The sequence below is a fragment of the Oncorhynchus tshawytscha genome, linkage group LG18, assembly GCF_018296145.1.
Source record: "Oncorhynchus tshawytscha isolate Ot180627B linkage group LG18, Otsh_v2.0, whole genome shotgun sequence".
In the NCBI taxonomy this organism is placed as follows: Eukaryota; Metazoa; Chordata; class Actinopteri; order Salmoniformes; family Salmonidae; genus Oncorhynchus; species Oncorhynchus tshawytscha.
The window spans coordinates 36,286,717-36,309,114 of record NC_056446.1 but is presented as its reverse complement, the minus strand read 5'-3'; the positions used below and the strand labels follow the sequence as shown (position 1 = coordinate 36,309,114).

Sequence of the window (22,398 nt, the reverse complement as noted above, 5' to 3'; positions counted from 1 at the left end):
CTTCTCATGGGAGGTGATGACACAGTCCTCTTCTCATGGGAGGTGATGACACAGTCCTTTTCTCATGGGAGGTGATGACACAGTCCTCTTCTCATGGGAGGTGATGACACAGTCCTTTTCTCATGGGAGGTGATGACACAGTCCTTTTCTCATGGGAGGTGATGACACAGTCCTCTTCTCATGGGAGGTTACGACACAGTCCTCTTCTCATGGGAGGTGATGACACAGTCCTCTTCTCATGGGAGGTGATGACACAGTCCTCTTCTCATGGGAGGTGATGACACAGTCCTTTCTCATGGGAGGTGATGACACATTCCTCTTCTCATGGGAGGTGATGACACATTCCTCTTCTCATGGGAGGTGATGACACAGTCCTCTTCTCATGGGAGGTGATGACACAGTCCTTTTCTCATGGGAGGTGATGACACAGTCCTTTTCTCATGGGAGGTGATGACACAGTCCTTTTCTCATGGGAGGTTACGACACAGTCCTCTTCTCATGGGAGGTAATGACACAGTCCTTTTCTCATGGGAGGTGATGACACAGTCCTCTTCTCATGGGAAGTGATGACATATGATTCATTTTGTAACCGTAACATGATTCAACGCCTACTTCTGTATGTGAAGGGATTGTAATTGTGTCATGCTTTAACTGTCAAATATGACAGATTATACAATGGACTTCCTGCTTTGTGTCAATGATATGCTTTTCATGGAGACCATGAATCTCTTTGTGGGTTGTGGTTCCATTCCTTCCAGGGTCACCATTTGTACTAATGCATGTTTCAACATCAATGTCTACACTTCTGTATGTCTTGGGTAAGAGCCTTGAATATAACCTAAACTTACATCTATTCTCCTCTCTACTTCCAGCAAGAGAAGAGAACGTGGCGACGTTCCGTGGTTCTGAGTACTTCTGCTACGACCTGTCCCAGAACCCCATCCAGTCATCCAGTGATGAGATCACACTCTCCTTCAAGACGTGGCAGAGGAACGGTCTCTTGCTCCACACAGGGAAGTCTGCTGACTATGTCAACCTGGCCCTAAAGGACGGGGCGGTGAGCCTGGTCATCAACCTGGGCTCCGGGGCCTTCGAGGCCATTGTGGAGCCCGTCAACGGGAAGTTCAACGATAATGGCTGGCACGACATCAAGGTCACACGCAACCTCAGACAGGTAACCATGTAGACTGAGCAGACATAGGTTCACGACTGGTATTGATTAGTTGTAGTAATATATTAATCGGTTGGTATTAGTGTCGTGGGTTTATGTTGTTAAATTAGTGTTTACCTTTGTTTACAATTTATGTATTATATTAGATTAATGTGTATTTTTATATAGCACCTTTTCCAAGTGACCTAAGCACTTTAGATAGTTGTCAAATAGAGAAATATTAGGAGAGAGACATTATGAATTTGTGTAGTGTTGAAGTATTATCAGTATGGTTAGGTAGTGTTTTCCCCTCTATTTATAACACCTAGCAGTGACTATGTGAATAAAGAAGCACAGACTGCATAGTGATTGATGGTGGAGGAGCAGCTGATACCATGGCTCTCTGTTCCTCTCTGACTCTCCTTATCTTGTGTTGCTTTTGAAGACTTACCCTATTTTCTTCATTTAAACGTATGCTACTTTGTTTTATTCTTGACTAAGCTGACACTTCTATCAGGAGCCTTGTCGAAGAGTCGCTATCTTGTTGAGTTCAGAAGTAGCTGTTTTCCTTTAAACAACTAGATGTTGCTCCTCTGTATAGCTACAGAATCTACAAGGCAGGGTTTAAGACACACATTAACTCGGGACAATGGAGGGACTTCGGGTGACAGACAATAGGAGCCTTCTGTTGGACATTTGTTTCAAATCAGTGGAGCATCTTATTCAAATCGTATAAATGGATGCTAAAATGGCATCTGATAGGTCCTTGTAAACGTAGATAGTTCACAGTACACATCAGAATACTAGAATGGACATGAACATTCTTACGTTGGGATCAAGGTCAGCCATTTTTGGTCAGAGAGTTGGTTAACCATGGTTTGGCAGTGCTGTAATGAGACAGTGTGTAAAATAATGAATTGGAAGAATGTATCTGTAATGTATGCTTGCTGGCTAGGTGGCCATTTTTAAAGAAATGATTCCCTTCATTTTTCTAAGTAACTGTCAACGTGCCAACATTCCATTCAACGTTGGACTTGTAACCGAAAGGTTGCAAGATCGAATCCCCGAGCTGACGAGGTAAAACTCTGTCGTTCTGCCCCTGAACAAGACAGTTAACCCACTGTTCCTAGGCTGTCATAGGTAAATACTATGATACCCTAGTTAAATAAAGGTAAAATAACTTGCCTAGTTAAATATAGGTAAAATAAAAAATATAAAAAATACAGTCAATCCACAGCCATACACTGGCTGAAATCAGTTGATGACAGGACTTAGACAAGATGTACATGCAACAAGTACTGATATTGTATCATATAATAACACTCACAGCTTTCCAAGAAAAATGTAGACATTTATGGTATTTTTACATATATTTTTGAGGCTATTTATACAGACAATTGGTATAAAACCTGAATAAACTGTATTTATAATGATATGACAATATCTTTTGTAATATGACAATAATTATATTACACAATGTCTGATATTTCACGTGCCTTACTTTTTATTTTCCTGCATAGGTCAAATCAGGATTATGCCTCTACTGCCATTCATTCCAATTAGACTGGTTTGGATTTCTCCCAGACCCATATGGCTGCCATTTCATCCTATTCTGGGATTTTGAGGGTTCATGACATAGCCCCTCTAATGATTGAAAATGATTACTATGGCTATACACTGGTACTGCTACGTGCTGTACTATAGCTGTAACTAGGACTGTATTCTATTCTAACATTGTTACTCAACTGAACTTTAAGAAGTAGGGCTGTAAACTGGATATATACTTGTACTATAAGAGTGAAAGCACAGTGAGAAAAGCGATAGCAGGTAGCTGTTTGTTTGTGGTGTGGAGAGGGAGTGAGTGGCCAGTGGGCAGTGAAAGGGTTTCTTCAGCCGGTACTATGGAGATGAAGAGAGGTGGAAAAGTAAGTAAAGTGTTCATTTCCTGCCACTAAGAGGTTGTTAAAGGATGTAGCCCACAAGCTAGCTACCACTGAAGGAACACTGACTCACAGACCAGAGGCTAGGGCTCTTTTTTTTCTCCTTCACTCTCTTGCTCTCGCTCTCTCTTCCTGTTCCTCTTCCTCTTCTCTGTCTGTCTTTACCTTTCCGCCAGTCTATCTCCCTCTCTTTGGGAAGACAGGCTTTGTTAGACTAACACTTACCTTTCATGAAATACTAAGTCATTGTATTTACTTACTAACTAACAGTTATCTAAACAACTAACTAACATACTAACTAACTATCATCCTGCTTCTCCTACGTCAGTTTTTTATTTTGGTTTCTTTCTTCTCCCATCCCTTATTAACAACCGTTTTGTTCACTATTCTTTTGATTTCCTTTCTTCCCCTTTTCCGGAAAGCAATCAGGCATTGGACACGCTATGGTAAACATACTGCATTGTCTGGTAGATATCATTCTTATTGTCTTTTTTGGGTTTGCCGTGTGTCCCTCCCCCCTCTTCTTTTTCTGTTTATAATTTCAATTTCATCCTAGACACATCTTATCAAACAATAAGGAAATGGGTTTGTATTACCAACAGCTTTCTTCAGTTCTCAATATCCTCCCTGGCCTCTCAACCTTTTCCCCACCCCTCCTCTTCCCCACTCCTCCCCCCCCCTCCTCTTTTTTCAGTCCGTCTTTTACTTCTTTTTTTTATTCCTCATCGCTACGAAGTTCACAGAGGTTCTTCGAGTCTCAAATAAACCACCAGATTCTCCCTCTGACTTTTGATCTTTTGTCAGGGATGCATGAAAAATTGATGTTTTTTTCCACAAAATAAAAATCTCAAAATTTTTTTGTGAGGACCGTCGCCACCCAAGAACTGACAGAATCTCTGCCACAATCCAAACAACAAGAGTGAATCTTCAACAAGCCAGCAGCCGCCAAAACTCCGGTCTGGGCTCTAAAATGCTAAACAGAAACAAAATGGCGACAAAGAGACAAAATGGCGACCCCTTTCTTTACCGGATCTCTGACAGTTGTTTCCAACACACTCAGTCTGGCGCATGGCATGCCCACCACCCCTCATCAATGCCTTTTCACCTCCTGACCTCTGAAATCATATGACTTTTACCCTTTCACCCTCCTCACCCTCCTCAGCCATAACCACTAACACTTCACTTCCACATTCATTCACCTTCAACCTATCACCTTATATCACTGTCCTGTCCCCCCACCCCTTCCCTGGATGTTGTGTTGGTAGCATGCTGGTTACAGTGGTGTCTGTGTGTTGTGGCTAACATTACACCCTCCCCCTCCTGATCCCCTTGACTTGATTGGTGGAGGTACCCTGTCTCCCGATTGGCTTGGTCATGCTTTGTATGACATCAAATCATTTATACCCCTTACATGTCAAACTTATTTGTGTTTCTGTTAACTTCTGAAGAATGAAAACCTTGGTTTCAGCATTTGTGAAGTTGTGTGATAATCATCCCTATGTAATGCATGTGTGTGTATAAGGCAGAGTGTGTGTGACTGAGAGTGTGTGTGTGTGTGTGTGTGTGTGTGTGTGTGTGTGTGTGTGTGTATATGCGTGTGATGTTTTGTATAGTTACAAATTGAACCCAGAAACCTAAGACAAGTACAAGCAATTTGTCCTTGGCAATTTGTCCATTTTTACTAACCCTCTCCCAACCTGAACTATCCAAACCGAATGAGATTCCATTCTCTTACCCCCATCAAAAGATAAAGAAAATGTGGTCGTCTGCTCTGACATATTTTCTTCATCTGTCCTGTGAACCTACCTATTACTAAACCCATTAAATACTACCTCAAACGCTGTCTGAAGCAAACTCTCAAACTATTGCTCCAAGGTACAAACCTACTAGGTACTATCAACTACAATGACTTCAGAAAGTATTCACACCCCAAGACTTTTTCCAACTTTTGTCGTGTTCCAGCCTGAGTATTTTATCATTGGCCTACACACGACATGCCGTGATGTCAAAGTGGAATCATGTTGTTAGACATTTTTATAAATTAATAAAGAGTCAATAAGTATTCATTTGTTATGGCAAGCCTAAGGAAGTCACATAATGAGTTTCATGGACTCACTCCGTGTGCAATAATACTGTTTATTATCATTTTTTTAATGACTACCTCATCTCTGTAACTTACACAAACAACTATCTGTAAGGTCCCTCAGTCGAACAGTGAATTTCAAAGACAAATTCCACCATAAAGACTGGGGAGGTTTTCCAATGCCTCACAAAGAATAGCACCTATTGGTAGATACCAAAATTAGACACTGAATATCCCTCTGAGCATGGTGAAGTTATTAATTACAATTTGGATGGTGTATCAATACACCCAGTCACTACCAAGATACAGGCGTCCTTCCTAACTCAGATGCCGGAGAGGAAGGAAACCACTCAAGGATTTCACCATGAGGCCAATTGTGACCGATGGGTGTAATGGGTGTAATAGGAGAAAACTGGATGGATCAACAATATTGCAGTTACTACCTGCACAGAATAAGGCACTAAGTCAATGCTGCAAAAATAGTGGCAAAACTATTTACTTTTTGTCCTGAATATGAAGTGTTATGTTTGGGGCAAATCCAATAGATACTCAATACACATTACTGTGTACTAAGCACAGGCAAAATCCTAAAGGAAAACCAGGTTCAGTTTGCTTTCCACCAGACACTGGGAGATGAATTCACCTTTCAGCAGGACAATAACCTAAAACACAAGGCCAAATCTACACTGCAGTTGCTTACCAAGAAGACAGTGAATGTTCCTAAGTGGCCGAGTTATAGTTTTGACTTAAATCTACATGAAAATCTATGGCAAGATCTGAAAACGGTTGTCTAGAAATGACCAACAACCAATTTGACAGAGCTTGAAGAATTTAGAAACAAATAATGGGCCAATGTTGCACAATCCAGGTGTGGAAAGCTCTTAGAGACATACCCAGAAAGACTCACAGCTGTAAGGTGATTCTACAAAGTATTGACTCAGGCGTGGGAATGCTTCAGTAAACATAATACTTATGTTTTTAATTTTCAATAAATTTCCAAAACATTTCTCAATTTTTTTTCTTCTATTTTGTCATTATCGGTCATTGTGTGTAAATGGGTGAGAAAATAAATATATTTTATCCATTTTGAATTCAGGCTGTAAACACAAAAAAAATCTGGAATAAGTCAAGTGGTATGAATACCTTCTGAAGTCACTGTAGCTACTAGTTATGATATACTAGGAACTAGCTACTAGCCCAGGTGATCTCAGTCAGGAGTAAAATACATAGATATAGTCCATTAGGTCATATCAGACCAAGGAGAGAGGTGTGTATCCTATACATACTGAACAAGCAGTTCCACCTCAGCGACTAATGCCTTGGCTTTGGTATGTGTTACCCTATAACAGGTGACCATCTCTGTGGATGGGATCCTCACCACAACAGGCTATACCCAGGAAGACTACACCATGCTGGGGTCTGATGACTTCTTCTACGTGGGTGGGAGTCCTAGTACGGCTGACCTACCTGGTTCTCCTGTCAGCAACAACTTCATGGGCTGTCTGAAAGAGGTAGGTTTAGGTTGGGGGGAATTGAAGGTTCACACACATACCCACACACACAAATGCAAACACACACACAAATGCAAACACACACACACAAATGCAAACACACACACACAAATGCAAACACATACACACACACACAAATGCAAACACATACACACACACAAATGCAAACACACACACAAATGCAAACACACACACAAATGCAAACACACACACACAATGCAAACACATACACACACACACATGCAAACACACACACACAAATGCACACACACACACACAAATGCAAACACACACACACACACACAAAATGCAAACACACACACATGCAAACACACACACACACAAATGCAAACACACACACACAAACCCCATACAAATGCAAACACACAGACACACACACACACAAACCCCATTCGTCCCCCACACACACACACACACAAAAACCCCATTCGCAAACACACACACACACAAACACACAAAAATGCAAACACACACACAAATGCACACAACACCCCATGCAAACACCCACACACAGACACACACACACACAAACCCCATGCAAACCCCCACACACAGACACACACACACACAAACCCACACACAAAATCCCCACACACACACATACAAATGCAAACACACACACACACAAACCCCATTGCCCCCACACACACACACAAATGCAAACACACACACACACACACACAAATGCAAACACACACATGCAAACACCCCCACACACAAATGCAAACATACACACACACAAACCCCATTCACACACAGACACACACACAAAAACCCCATTCCTCCCCCACACACAGACACACACATCCACTAAGCTAGTCAGAGCGGTTGAATTACATATGTAAAATCAGCAAGGTTGTCCTCCGCTAAGCAGCAGCAGCAGCAGCAGCAATGAGAAATGAAATTGCATTATCAATGAAAGCTGCTGAGCTGGCAGACCGGGGAAGTGCTCAGCAGCCATTCAATATTTCTCAGCTTAATCTAATTTACAACATTCACAGCAGTTAGTTGTGTGTTAGAAAATGGCCCCCGAATACTTTTCATATGTCATTTGCAGTCTAAACTTGACTGTAGTAAAGCAGTGGATTACTGTACGCCAGTCCTAGTGCTCACTACCAAGAAAGGGCATTTTGGTGTGATAGGACACAACGTATTGTTGTTGTTCTAGGACATTTTAAATATATATAAAAAATGTACTAAAATGTACTTTAGAATGTACATCAATGCACTGAAATGTACTTTAGAATGTAATAAAATGTGATTTGGAATGTACTAAAATGTACTTTAGAATATACTACAATGTACTAAAATTAACATTAGAAAGTACTTTACAATGTACTAAAAGGTAATAAAATTAACTTTCGAATCTACAAAAATGTACTTTAGAATGTACTGCAATGTACTAAAATTAACATTAGAATGTACTTTACAATGTACTAAAAGGTAATAAAATTAACTTTAGAATCTACAAAAATGTACTTTTGAATGTACTGCAATGAACTTGTGGTTGTTTCACCTCGTCTCCCCTTAAGATGGATGCCCTACCTGTTAGTCACTCTGTATAAGAGTGTCTGGGAAAATGAATGAAATGTTTGAAAAAGAAAAGGAGAGCTCACTGTAGGAGCTCAGATCCAATAGATGAATAACCAACGTTTGGACAGTCAAGCGGTCTTCATCAGGATATAATGACAAGCACTGCGGGTCACTAGTTTATACAGTCTGAAAGGACACACAGCTGTCAGTAATCATGGCTGACTGGGACTTGATTTCATTGGTCGATTTACAGATATAAATAGAACATACGTATATAAAGCATGAATGGATTACATACGATCATAGATACAATGTGGCTACGTAGGCCTATAAATATAATTTACAATGGATAGCAAAAACACAATAATCACACGAATGGCTTCAGATCAAACTCAAATGCTAAACTCTGATTTATAACCCCGAAATATCCCCGCACAACGTCTGTAACGGTTTTCTAGGTGTGAAGGAGAGTCGGACCAAAATGCAGCGTGTAGATTGCGATCCATGTTTAATAAACAAACGTAAAACACGAATCAATTATAAACACTACAAAACAAAGAACGTAACGAACGTAACGAAAAACGAAACAGCCTATACTTGTGTAAACTAATACAGAGACAGGAACAAGGACACTAAGGACAATCACCCACAAAACAGGCTACCTAAATATGGTTCCCAATCAGAGACAATGACTAACACCTGCCTCTGATTGAGAACCATTTCAGGCCAAACATAGAAATAGACAAACCAGACACACAACATAGAATGCCCACCCAGCTCACGTCCTGACCAACACTAAAACAAGGAAAACACATACGAACGATGGTCAGACCGTGACAACGTCTCATTGCGCCTCGATCCTGATGGAAACTATAAGGGTAATGGCAGCGCTCAATGCAATGGCACTTATACATGTAAACACATGCAAACATCCTCAAACATCCTCAAACAGGGAAACGGATCCCAATCAAAGGTGTTATCACGTGCTCCACTAAGGCAGTTATTTATCTTAGAATTTGCACTTGTGGTAAAAAGGATGTGGGCAAAATAAAGCGCAAACTAAATTTAGTTTGGGAGTCCCGATGGGACATATAGGCAGGCCTATGTTGCCACATTGTATCTATGATTGTATGTAATCCATTCATGCTTTTTATGTGTTCTATTTATATATGTAAATTGACCAATGAAATCAAGCCACAGACGGCCATGAGAACAGACACCTGCGTGTCCTTTCAAACTATATAAACTAGTGACCTGCAGTTTTTGTCGTTATACCCTGATGAAGACAGCTTGGCTGTCCAAATTCTGGTTATTCATTTATTGCATCTGAGCTCCTAGTGTGCGGCTCTACTTTAATTTTTCAAGTGTTCTACTCCACTAGCCAGCACCTCACCTAAACAGATGTTCTACTCCACTAGCCAGCACCTCTCGTAAACAGGTGTTCTACTCCACTAGCCAGCACCTCACGTAAACAGGTGTTGTACTCCACTAGCCAGCACCTCACGTAAACAGGTGTTCTACTCCGCTAGCCAGCACCTCGCGTAAACAGGTGTTCTATTCTGCCAGCCAGCACCTCGCATAAACAGGTGTTCTATTCTGCTAGCCAGCACCTCACATAAACAGGTGTTCTACTCCGCTAGCCAGCACCTCACGTAAACAGCCTCACATAAACAGGTGTTCTATTCCACTAGCCAGTACCTCACGTAAACAGCCTCACATAAACAGGTGTTCTACTCCACTAGCCAGTACCTCACGTAAACAGCCTCACATAAACAGGTGTTCTACTCCACTAGCCAGCACCTCACGTAAACAGCCTCACATAAACAGGTGTTCTACTCCATTAGCCAGCACCTCACGTAAACAGCCTCACATAAACAGGTGTTCTACAATGCTAGCCAGCACCTCACGTAAACAGCCTCAGATAAACAGGTGTTCTACTCCGCTAGCCAGCACCTCACATAAACAGGTGATCTACTCCACTAGCTAGCACCTCTCGTAAACAGGTGATCCACTCCACTAGCCAGCACCTCTCGTAAACAGGTGATCTACTCCACTAGGTAGCACCTCTCGTAAACAGGTCAGGTGATCTACTCCACTAGCCAGCACCTCTCGTAAACAGCCTCACATAAAGGTGATCTACTCCACTAGGTAGCACCTCTCGTAAACAGGTGATCTACTCCACTAGCTAGCACCTCTCGTAAACAGGTGATCTACTCCACTCGGTAGCACCTCTCGTAAACAGGTGATCTACTCCACTCGGTAGCACCTCTCGTAAACAGGTGATCTACTCCACTAGCCAGCACCTCTCGTAAACAGGTGATCTACTCCACTAGGTAGCACCTCTCGTAAACAGGTGATCTACTCCACTAGGTAGCACCTCTCGTAAACAGGTGATCTACTCCACTAGCTAGCACCTCTCGTAAACAGGTGATCTACTCCACTAGCCAGCACCTCTCGTAAACAGGTGATCTACTCCACTAGCTAGCACCTCTCGTAAACAGGTGATCTACTCCGCTAGCCAGCACCTCTCGTAAACAGGTGATCTACTCCGCTAGCCAGCACCTCTCGTAAACAGGTGATCTACTCCGCTAGCCAGCACCTCTCGTAAACAGGTGATCTACTCCGCTAGCCAGCACCTCACATAAACAGGTGTGCATTTCTTCCACCTCCAAATTAATCAAATGTCCATTTTACATTTCCAGGCATTTTAGGTTTTAGATTGTATTCCTTCCTCTTCTTATTTTATTGTCCATTATTCATTCTATCCTCACCATGACACTACATTATTGTGAAGTGTTTGTGATCATAATTGTCTCGGTCCATTACACAAGAGCTGAAATTAGCGTGAAATCTTCATAATTGGTTATCTTTCTTGAGGAATCTTTAAACTATCATTCTCCAGACCTTCGATAAACCTGCAACTGTTGTGATTAAATTCTCATTATCCCAAACGCTCATATTTTAAAGGACAGCTATTTACTGTTGAAAGAGAGGATGACAATTGAACCATTACAAGGCCATTTAGTGGAAAATAAGCAAATGATTCAAATTATAAAATGGGTTAATCTTGCTCTCTCCTCAGAAGGAAGACTAAGGGTGCATCCCACATGGAATCCTGTTCCTCTTATAGACAATATGTATATTTTTTGGCTCTGTACTCCAGCACAATACATTATTTACCGTTAACTTCTATTGGGCCAAAATAATCTGAAACACAACCAAAACAAACAGGAAATGCATCCAACAAGTTTGTAGAGTCAAGCTTGATTATTTAATTTGTATTTATTTAACTAGGCAAGTCAGTCAAGAACAAGTCCTTATTTTACAATGACGGCCTACCCCGGCTAAACACTCCCCTGAACCAGGCAACACTTGGCCAATTGTGCGCCACCCGATGGGACTCCCAATCACGGCTTTTTGTGATAAAGCCTGGGATTGAACCAGCGTCTGTAGTGATACCTCTAGCACTGACATGCAGTGCCTTAGACTGCTGTGCCACTCGGCAGGAGGGTGTTAGGAATATGGGACTAGATCCTAAACTTTTGACTACTTTATTACACATATAAGTTAATTTTGTCCCAAAAACTACGTATAGAAAGTGCTGTAACGGTTCACCCCATATAAACGGTTCACCCCATATAAACAGTTCACCCCATATAAACGGTTCACCCCATATAAACGGTTCACCCCATATAAACAGTTCACCCCATATAAACAGTTCACCCCATATAAACGGTTCACCCCATATAAACAGTTCACCCCATATAAACGGTTCACCCCATATTAACGGTTCACCCCATATAAACGGTTCACCCCATATAAACGGTTCACCCCATATAAACGGTTCACCCCATATAAACGGTTCACCCCATATAAACGGTTCACCCCATATAAACGGTTCACCCCATTTAAACGGTTCACCCCATATAAACGGTTCACCCCATATAAACGGTTCACCTCATATGGATGAAAATACCCTCAAATTAAGGCTGACAGTCTGCATTTTAACCTCGTAGTCATGATATAATTTCAAATCCAAAGTGCTGGAGTGTCAATGCCCCCCCCCCATGTTTGGAATCATTTACAAAACCTCATTACATCTTGAATCTTTGGTGCGAACAGGGCAGTTTAGAGCGCTGATGAGGGATGAATTCACTGAGGTCTGCAAGTGTTTTAGGGATTGTAAAAATGTATTTGTGTTGTTTAAATGTAGTGTATCTGTAACTGCTGTATCTTGTAGTTTACACATTCCCCCCGGTCTCCCGTTCCCCCGGTCTCCCGGTCCCCCTGTCTCCCGGTCCCCCGGTCTCCCGTTCCCCCGGTCTCCCGGTCCCCCGGTCCCCCTGCTTTCTAATGACACCCAGAGACCCGGTCCCCCTGTCTCCCGGTCTCCCTGTCCTCCGGTCCCCCTGTCCTCCGGTCCCCCTGTCTCCCAGTCCCTCCTCCCGGTCTCCCGGTCCCCCTGCTTTCTAATGACACCCAGAGACCCGGTCCCCCTCTCCCGGTCCCCTGTCTCCGTCTCCCTGTCCTCCCGGTCTCCCGTTCCCCCCGGTCTCCCGGTCTCCCGGTCCCCCTGCTTTCTAATGACACCCAGAGACCCGGTCTCCCTGTCTCCCGGTCTCCCTGTCTCCCGGTCCCCCTGTCCTCCGGTCCCCCTGTCTCCCGGTCCCTCCGGTCTCCCGGTCCCCCGGTCTCCCGGTCCCCCTGCCCCCCCTGCTTTCTAATGACACCCAGAGACACAGTTATACCTACAGTCAGAGTAACCCCAAGGTGACTGTGTTCAGTAGATGAGAGTTCATCATTGGGATAATATAGGAATAATATGATTGCCTTGGGGACATTTATGATTGTCTTCCAACACTAACAGCTAACCTCCCTCCATGTTTTCAGCATCTGTATCAGTAGTGTAAATCTGTATACAGAGTGGTTGCCCCTCCAGCATTATTATCAATCACCATGTGACTGGTGGAGTGGAGAGTCATAGGCAGTATCCCAAATTGTACCTAATTTAGTGCACTACTTTTGACCAGAGGCCCATAGGGAATAGGGTGCGATTTAGGATGCATCCACAGCATGTGATCCACGATGGACTGTATTTTGTTGCATGTCCAGCCTGGCTTGACTGACTGACTGTCTGCTGGGTCTATCCCTTACAACCATGTTCACCCTGCCGTGGCTCTGTCTGGGCTGATGAACTCTGCCTGCCAGCACACTGCCTCTATCCCTTTCTCTCTCTCTCTCTCTCTCTCTCTCTCTCTCTCTCTCTCTCTCTCTTTATCTGTCTATCTTTATGTCCCCCTCCCTCTCCTCCTCTGTACACAGCTGATGAGGGATGACTCAGTTCATTTGGACCCGCTGGATGGTTGGATCACGCTTCATCACTGCCTCTCTCTTCCAATGCTTTTCTCATGGAACAGAGGGAGGAGGAGGGATGGAGGAGGTGGGAGGAAGGCCAGAGCTGGAACAGAGGGAGGAGGAGGGATGGAGGAGGTGGGAGGAAGGCCAGAGCTGGAACAGAGGGAGGAGGAGGGAGGGAGGAGGTGGGAGGAAGGCCAGAGCTGGAACAGAGGGAGGAGGAGGGAGGGAGGAGGTGGGAGGAAGGCCAGAGCTGGAATAGAGGGAGGAGGACAAAGGGAGGAAGAAGGAGGAGGGCCAGAGTGAGAGGATGAAGGAGGGATGGAGTGGGGTAGAAGGAGGAGGGGTTGGACTCTTCTTTCTCTCTTTCTCTCTCTCCCTCCCTGACTATCTCCCTCCCTCTCTCTCCCTCCCTGACTATCTCCCCCCCACTCTCTCCCTCCATGACTATCTCCCTCCCACTCTCTCCCTCCATGACTATCTCCCTCCCTCTCTCTCCCTCCCTGACTATCTCCCTCCCTCTCTCCCTCACTGGAAGTAAAAGAGAATGTTACTGTAGTCCTCCTCTATTCTCTGCACCCTCCACACCCACTAGGCATAGGGACGATAGCAGCATCACTCCTCGTGTGCAACCGTGTGGGCCAGCAGTCATGTGACATGAGCCAGTGGGCAGCGAGGCGGTAGCGGTGGCAGCCATGTCCCCTGGCGTCCACAGGGCACCAGTGCCAAGCCAAGCAGGCCAGGCTTCTAAAGAGTCAGCTTGTGTAGTAGCTCTGCTCTGAGAGGCTGTTGTGGCTGCTACTGTCATCCAGATTGTGGATGGAGGGGAGGAAGGGGGATTAGGGAAGGGTTGAAGGGAGGGAGGGAAGCAAGGAGGGAGTGAGCGAGAGACCAACATTTGGCATTTGGGAGGAATGTACTGCCCACATCATCCTCAAAGTCGTCATCAGCCCTGTTCTATATTTAACCAAACCAGTCTCTGCTCATTTCAGGTTAAAAAATATATTTAAATCACACACAGCACACGTTTGCTCAGAGGCACGCAGGGATACTCCTCTGACCTCTAACCCCTGACCTTTGCATTGCGTTTGACCCCTGAGGATACACTCAGCAAGCTCTGCAGTAAACAGACACACAACAATGTGGCCCCTGTCTCTCTACATTGAAAGCCCCACACATCCATACAATGTACATGGTTTTGATATGTGGCCTTTGTCTTTCTAGTGGCAGTATAACTTACTGTTACATCATCAAATCCCTCCAGCCTCCACCTAGGTGAGCTATTGCTCACATATTCATCTTAATGATATCCCTATTTGTACACACAACACCACTCAATTCCACCATCTCCACCCAGGAATATGAATAATGATTTTAAATAGTGTTTATTATATCACATTTATCTGGATCAAACCACTTCATTTCAAATCCTTAATCCCTCCTCTCGTCCAATTTAAAAACAATATTTACACACAGGCTCATTGTAGCATCGATCTACCTCTGTTTAAACATTACTCTCAAGGCTCTCTGGGGAGAGACTATTGAGTCCTCTAGCTACATTACAGTTGGCAGGCAGGGATGGAGGGAGTCAGGCATAGAGGGAGAGATGGAGGGAGACAGGTGTAGAGGGAGGGATGGAGGGAGACAGGCATAGAGGGAGAGATGGAGGGAGACAGGCATAGAGGGAGAGATGGAGGGAGACAGGCATAGAGGGAGAGATGGAGGGAGACAGGTGTAGAGGGAGGGATGGAGGGAGGGAGACAGGCATAGAGGGAGAGATGGAGGGAGACAGGCATAGAGGGAGAGATGGAGGGAGACAGGCATAGAGGGAGGGATGGAGGGAGACAGGTGTAGAGGGATGGATGGAGGGAGACAGGCATAGACGTAGGGATGGAGGGAGACAGGCATAGAGGGAGGGATGGAGGGAGACAGGCATAGAGGGAGGGATGGAGGGAGACAGGCATAGACGGAGGGATGGAGGGAGACAGGCATAGAGGGATGGATGGAGGGAGACAGGCATAGAGGGATGGATGGAGGGAGACAGGCATAGAGGGAGGAATGGAGGGAGACAGGCATAGAGGGAGGAATGGAGGGAGACAGGCATAGAGGGAGGGATGGAGGGAGGCAGGCATAGAGGGAGGGATGGAGGGAGACAGGTGTAGAGGGAGAGATGGAGGGAGACAGGTGTAGAGGGAGGGATGGAGGGAGACAGGCATAGAGGGATGGATGGAGGGAGACAGGCATAGAGGGAGGGATGGAGGGAGACAGGCATAGAGGGAGGGATGGAGGGAGACAGGCATAGAGGGAGGGATGGAGGGAGACAGGCATAGAGGGAGAGATGGAGGGAGACAGGCATAGAGGGAGGGATGGAGGGAGACAGGCATAGAGGGAGATATGGAGGGAGACAGGTGTAGAGGGAGGGATGGAGGGAGACAGGCATAGAGGTAGGGATGGAGGGAGACAGGCGTAGAGGGAGAGATGGAGGGAGACAGGCATAGAGGGAGAGATGGAGGGAGACAGGCATAGAGGGAGGGATGGAGGGAGACAGGCATAGAGGGAGAGATGGAGGGAGACAGGTGTAGAGGGAGGGATGGAGAGGGACAGGTGTAGAGGGAGGAATGGAGGGAGACAGGCGTAGAAGGTGGGATGGAGGGAGACATGTGTAGAGGCAGGGATGGAGGGAGTGATGCGTAGAGGGAGGGGTGGAGGGAGAGATGTGCAGATGGAGGGATGGAGGAATGGAGGGAGACAGGTGTAGAGGGAGGGATGGAGGTAGGGCTAGAGGAAAGGAGGCATGGAGGAAAGGAGGGAGAGAGGGAAGCAGAGAGGGAGGGAGGGACGGAGGAAATGACGGAGGGTGGCAAGGAGAGAGGGAGGAAATGAGGGATGGTGGCAAGGAGAGAGGGAGGAAATGAGAGATGGTGGCAAGGAGGGCGGGAGGGAGGGCGGGAGGGAGTGAGGGAGGGAGGGTGGGTGGGTGTGAGAGAAGCTTGGAGGCAAGGAAGGAGGGACGGAGACAGGTTGAGAGGACAAAAGAGAGGGAGAGAGAGATTAAGGCAGCCAAGGAGAGAGGAAAAGAGGCACTGTGGATGGGGTTAGAGGGGAAAGAGAGGCACTGTGGATGGGGTTAGAGGGGAAAGAGAGGCACTGTGGATGGGGTTAGAGGGGAAAGAGGCACTGTGGATGGGGTTAGAGGGGAAAGAGAGCCACTGTGGATGGGGTTAGAGGGGAAAGAGAGGCACTGTGGATGGAGTTAGAGGGGAAAGAGAGACACTGTGGATGGGGTTAGAGGGGAAAGAGAGGCACTGTGGATGGGGTTAGAGGGGAAAAGAGAGGCACTGTGGATGGGGTTAGTGGGGAAAGATAGGCACTGTGGATGGGGTTAGAGAGGAAAGAGAGCCACTGTGGATGGGGTTAGAGGGGAAAGAGAGGCACTGTGGATGGGGTTAGAGAGGAAAGAGAGCCACTGTGGATGGGGTTAGAGGGGAAAGAGAGCCACTGTGGATGGGGTTAGAGGGGAAAGAGACTGTGGATGGGGTTAGGGGGAAAGAGAGGCACTGTGGATGGGGTTAGAGGGGAAAGGTGAGGCACTGTGGATGGGGTTAGAGGGGAAAGAGAGACACTGTGGATGGGGTTAGAGGGGAAAGAGAGGCACTGTGGATGGGGTTAGAGGGGAAAAGAGAGGCACTGTGGATCGGGTTAGAGGGGAAAAGAGAGGCACTGTGGATGGGGTTAGTGGGGAAAGATAGGCACTGTGGATGGGGTTAGAGGGGAAAGAGAGCCACTGTGGATGGGGTTAGAGGGGAAAGAGAGCCACTGTGGATGGGGTTAGAGGGGAAAGAGAGCCACTGTGGATGGGGTTAGAGAGGAAAGAGAGCATTGATCTAAACTAGATTAGCCTGTGTGTGCTCCCAGCACGGATCAATAGGCCATCTCAGGGAGGAGGAGGAGGAGGAGGAGGAATGGAGGAGGAGGAGGAGAGATGGAGGAGGACAAGGAGAAATGGAGGAGGAGTAGGAGAAGGACAGATGGAGGAGGAGATATGGTGGAGGAAGAGAAGCCTGTGCTTACATTATAAATGGCCCCAGCTTGGCTAAGAGACGTCAGGGATGGCTGTTGGATAGCATAATAAACCTCTGACCATAACGAAGTGGAAGATGAGGGATGCAAGGCCTGCATTCCAAATGGCACTCTATTCATTTCATAGTGCACTACTTTTGACCAGAGTCCATAGGGCTCTTGGAAAAATGAACGCACTATATAGAGCATAGGGTGATATTTGGGACGCAACGTAGGAAAGGCAGTGTATTAATGATCACCATTGGGTTAATGATTTGGTTAATGATCAACAGAGCAGGATGGAGCGGCCGTCCCATTCATAATCTGTAGTTATTATTATACAGAACGATTGATTGTGGTGTATTAGTGTGTCCTTGAATAACGAGGGAAAAAGCTGGTGGTGTACAGGCCCCTGGGCCCCTGAAGGGCCTCTTCTCACTGTCAGACAAGGTGGGAGGGAGGGAGGAATAGATAGAAGGCAAGGTGATACTAAATAAGTCTGGTCTGGTTCATCTCAAGAGAAACAGCCCTGGTTCGTTCTACCTCAGAAAGTACACGAAAGAGGATTTGACACCCCATCATCTCAGAATGTTCTGAAATATTTCCATAGTTACCATTAGCGGTCCTGAAACTTGTTGAAATATAATTTGATCTATGAGAAATTAAGCTAATAAATTGCACCCAAATTGGCCATTTTCATTTATAGGATTCAGGTAATATTCAATTAATATAGTACCCAACATCCGATTTGAATAAACATATTCCTACCAATGAGTAAGACATGATGCATACCCCCCCATCATCCCCAAAATATCAAACGCCACCCACGGAACACAGACCCCCCCACACCCCATACCAATCCCACCCCACAACCAGTATGCAGCATCAGTACTCTACATTTGACAAGTAGTATGAAGCTGTGGCTTGGAGTATTGCTTCTCCATACTATGTAATGTATTCTCTTTGAATCTGGTGTTTTTGTACAGAGAAATGTGTCATTGAAGTTGCTTGCACTAGTCACCATAAGTTGTAGACTCAAAAGTGGCGCAACTGTCTAAAGCACTGCATCTCAGTGTGAGAGGTGTCACTGCAGTCCCTGGTTCAAATCCAGGCTGCATCACATCTGGCCTTGATTGGGAGTCCCATAGGGCGGCGCACAATTGTCCCAGTGTTGGCTGGAGTAGGCCGTCATTGTAAATAAGAATTTGTTCTTAAGTGACTTTTTTTTTAAAGTAGTGTTGAAGTGCAAGTTTTGACCACTAGATGCCCCTGTTCCTGCTATTAAACCACAGCATTTTATCCATTGGGATGGTCTCTTGTGTTAATTAACATTTCCTTTGCACCTTTGGGAAGAAAACCAATATATTTGTCACATTATGAAAGTAAATTGTGTGGTCATCCTCACAATTCAAGTTGTGTGTGGATTTTGCCCATTTGGTTGTATTTGTCATGTCTTACTCATTGGTAGGAAGATTTTTGGTCAAAATCAGATTTAGTTCACAATATTTATTTTAATATTATTTGAATCCTATAAAATAAAATGGCCAATCTTGGTGCAATCAATTAGCTTAATTTCTCAGAGAGAAAAATAACATTTCAACAAAATAATGTTTGTTTTTTTACCTGTCTTTATTTTTTACCTGTTTCTAACTACAGAACCAATTCCAGAACAATCTGTGATGGTCAAATCAAATCAAATGTATTGGTCACATACACATGTTTATATGTTATTGCAGGTGTAGCCAAATGCTTGGGTCTCAAGGCTTGCTAAAAGGACATGGAAAGACTCCCCTGCCATTCAGGTTCTCATCATCAATCTCTTCAGACTTTGGTCCAGCGTCAGTCACCTTGCATTATTGAAGTGTACAGGTAGTGTATAAGGAATACAGAGGGTAGTGTCTCATTCAGAAAGGCGTGATAGTATGCTACCATATCAGTAAGATAGAGAATTGGGTTCAGTTCAAGGTGCCTACAGTAGGTAGACTGGTGTTTAGACGTGGGTACAGATGTTGAGTATTACACCACCACCACCGGCTCCTTAGTGACACACAGTCACCTGTAATACAGTACATGGACACTAATCCTCTCCTCTTCCCTCTGTCTCTCTCTCTCTCTCTCTCTCTGTGTTTCTGTAGTTATTATCTCTCTCTCTCTGTGTCTCTCTGTAGTTATTATCTCTCTCTCTCTGTGTCTCTATGTAGTTATTCTCTCTCTCTCTGTGTCTCTGTAGTTATTATCTCTATGTGTCTCTCTGTAGTTATTCTCTCTCTCTCTATCTCTGTGTCTCTCTGTGGTTACTCTCTCATCTGTCACTTGTATTGTAGGGAATAAAAGTTGTGCACTATGTTGTGAATAAAAGTTGTGCACTATATAGGGAATAGAAGTCATGCAGTATGTGTAAGGGGTGCGTAACTGGTGCCAGGAAAGTCAGATGCAGGAAGCAGAACTGTGTAATAACCGGAGCAGTTTAATGATCAAATACACAAAATATGGGTACAAAATGTGCACAAGCACTTACAACAAACAATTTCACACACAGACATGGGGTGAACAAAGGGTTAAATACACGACATGTAATGAGGGAAATGTAAACCAGGTGTGTGGGAAAACAAGACAAGACAAAACAAATGGAAAATGAAAGGTGGATTGGCGATGGGTAGAAGATTGGTGACGTCGACCGCCGAACGTCGCTCGAACAAGGAGAGGAACCGACTTCAGCGGAAGTCGTGACAGTACGTTGGGAATAAAAGTTGTACACTATGTAGGGAGTAAAAGTCGTGCACTATGTAGGGAGTAAAAGTCGTGCACTATGTAGGGAATAAAAGTCGTTCAGTATGTAGGGAATCAAATTCATGCAGTAAGTATAGAATAAGGTTCCATTATAAATGCAGTTTTTCTCATAGCACCAGTACTCTCCATGACGGTCCTAGTAATCCATAGATCTTACTACCCAAGTGTAGTCCAGTGGAGGCTGCTCAAGGGAGAAAGGCTCACAATAATGGCCAGAAAAGAGCAAATGGAATGGAAACATGGAAAACACGTGTTTGATGTATTTGATACCATTCCATTAATTCCGCTCCAGCCACTAGCACTATCCCCTACTCCCCAATTAAAGTTCCACCAGCCTCCTGTGCTTTAGGCAGGTGTTGAATCATACAGTATGTCAGCATGTGATCTTCCTGCAGATGGACAGATTACAGTTCAAATAGGAAACAACAAGGGATATTGGATTCATATGTTTTTCTCAAGCCTTCCAAACATGATCGACATATTATAGAAAAACCAATATGATTTTCCAGATACTGAATTAGAAAATAAACTATAGTCTCAAAACGTATTTAAACATTATCGTGTGGAACAATGACCGTTCCTCTCACTCCAATCTTCAAGGTGTCGGAGCGGTGTTGCTTTTGTTCTCTCCTCTCTTTCATCTCCTAGGTTCTCATTTGCCTTATTAACTTCTGGCCGCCTCCCCCCTCTCTCTCTCTCTCTCTCTCTCTCTCTCTCTCTCTCTCTCTCTCTCTCTCTGTCTCTCTCTCTCTCTCTCTCTCTCTGTCTCTCTCTCTCTCTCTCTCTCTGTCTCTGTCTCTCTCTCTCTCTCTCTCTCTCTCTCTCTGTCTCTCTCTCTGTCTCTCTCTCTCTCCTCTCTGTCTCTCTCTCTGTCTCTCTCTCTCTCTCTCCCCTCTCTCTCTCTCTCTCTCTCTCTCTCTCTCTCTCTCTCTCTCTCTCCTCTCTCTCTGTCTCTCTCTCTCTCTGTCTCTCTCCTCTCTCTCTCTCCCTCTCTCTCTCTCTCTCTCTCTCTCTCTCTCTCTCTCTCACTCTCTCTCTCTCTCTCTCAGGTGGTCTATAAGAATAATGACATCCGTCTGGAGCTCTCCCGTCTGGCTCGCATCGTAGACCCCAAGATGAAGCTCCAGGGTGAAGTGGTGTTTAAGTGTGAAAACGTACCCACCCTGGACCCAATCAACTTTGAGAGCCCTGATTCCTACCTCAGCCTGCCCAAGTGGAATACCAAGAGGGTCGGCTCCATCTCCTTCGATTTCAGGACCTCCGAACCCAACGGACTCATCCTCTTCACCCATGGCAAGGTATACAAACAACACAGCTTACCTGTTGTACTTGTCTTTCTGTCACTCAAACTCCCATTTTTGTATGATACTAGTACCAGTTCTGCATGTTGCAGCTATTTTGAAGGTTTCACTTGCAATGGTTGTGTTATGTGGTTGATTAACCTGCCTTGGACGAATGCACTGAAGTTTAAGTCTGCTGTGGGTGAGATATTCCCCCTGATAAAAGCTATTTAGCTGAAACGTTGGTCATTGATTTGTACAGTTTATTATCTGTCAGCACCTAAAGAGGGTTCTTTATTTCCAGGCCCAGGACCGTCGTGACGCGGTAGGGAAGAAGAACAACAAGGTGGACTTCTTTGCTGTGGAGCTGCTAGATGGAGGGCTGTACCTGCTGCTGGACATGGGCTCGGGAACCATCAAGGTCAAAGCCACACAGAGCAAGGTCAACGACGGAGCCTGGCACCACGTAGACATTCAGAGGGACGGACGATCAGGTGAGGAGGGAGGAAGAGGAGGGGTGGGAGGAGGAAGAAGTGGTAAGACATTAATCATGAGGATGATGAAGCAAAACCTTTTTCGATTCAATTTGCTGATTTGCTATTTCCTCCACAGTGTGCTTATCCTGTGTGTCCTCTGACCTGGTAAAGTTTGGACAAACAGAACAGAACACAGAGGT

At 45.0% G+C, this 22,398-nt stretch overlaps 1 protein-coding gene across 1 annotated transcript in view; it reads left to right on the top strand.

Moving 5' to 3' along the window:
* Positions 1-675: 675 nt before the first annotated feature.
* LOC112238794 (neurexin-3b-like) overlaps positions 676-22,398 on the top strand; it is a 448,602-nt gene continuing 426,879 nt past the window's right edge. Inside the window, exons 1-5 of the mRNA XM_042300534.1 lie at positions 676-769; positions 873-1,174; positions 6,523-6,684; positions 21,492-21,740; positions 22,027-22,216. Coding sequence (XP_042156468.1) covers positions 676-769; positions 873-1,174; positions 6,523-6,684; positions 21,492-21,740; positions 22,027-22,216 — 997 coding nt within the window. The remainder of the gene's footprint in view (positions 770-872; positions 1,175-6,522; positions 6,685-21,491; positions 21,741-22,026; positions 22,217-22,398) is intronic.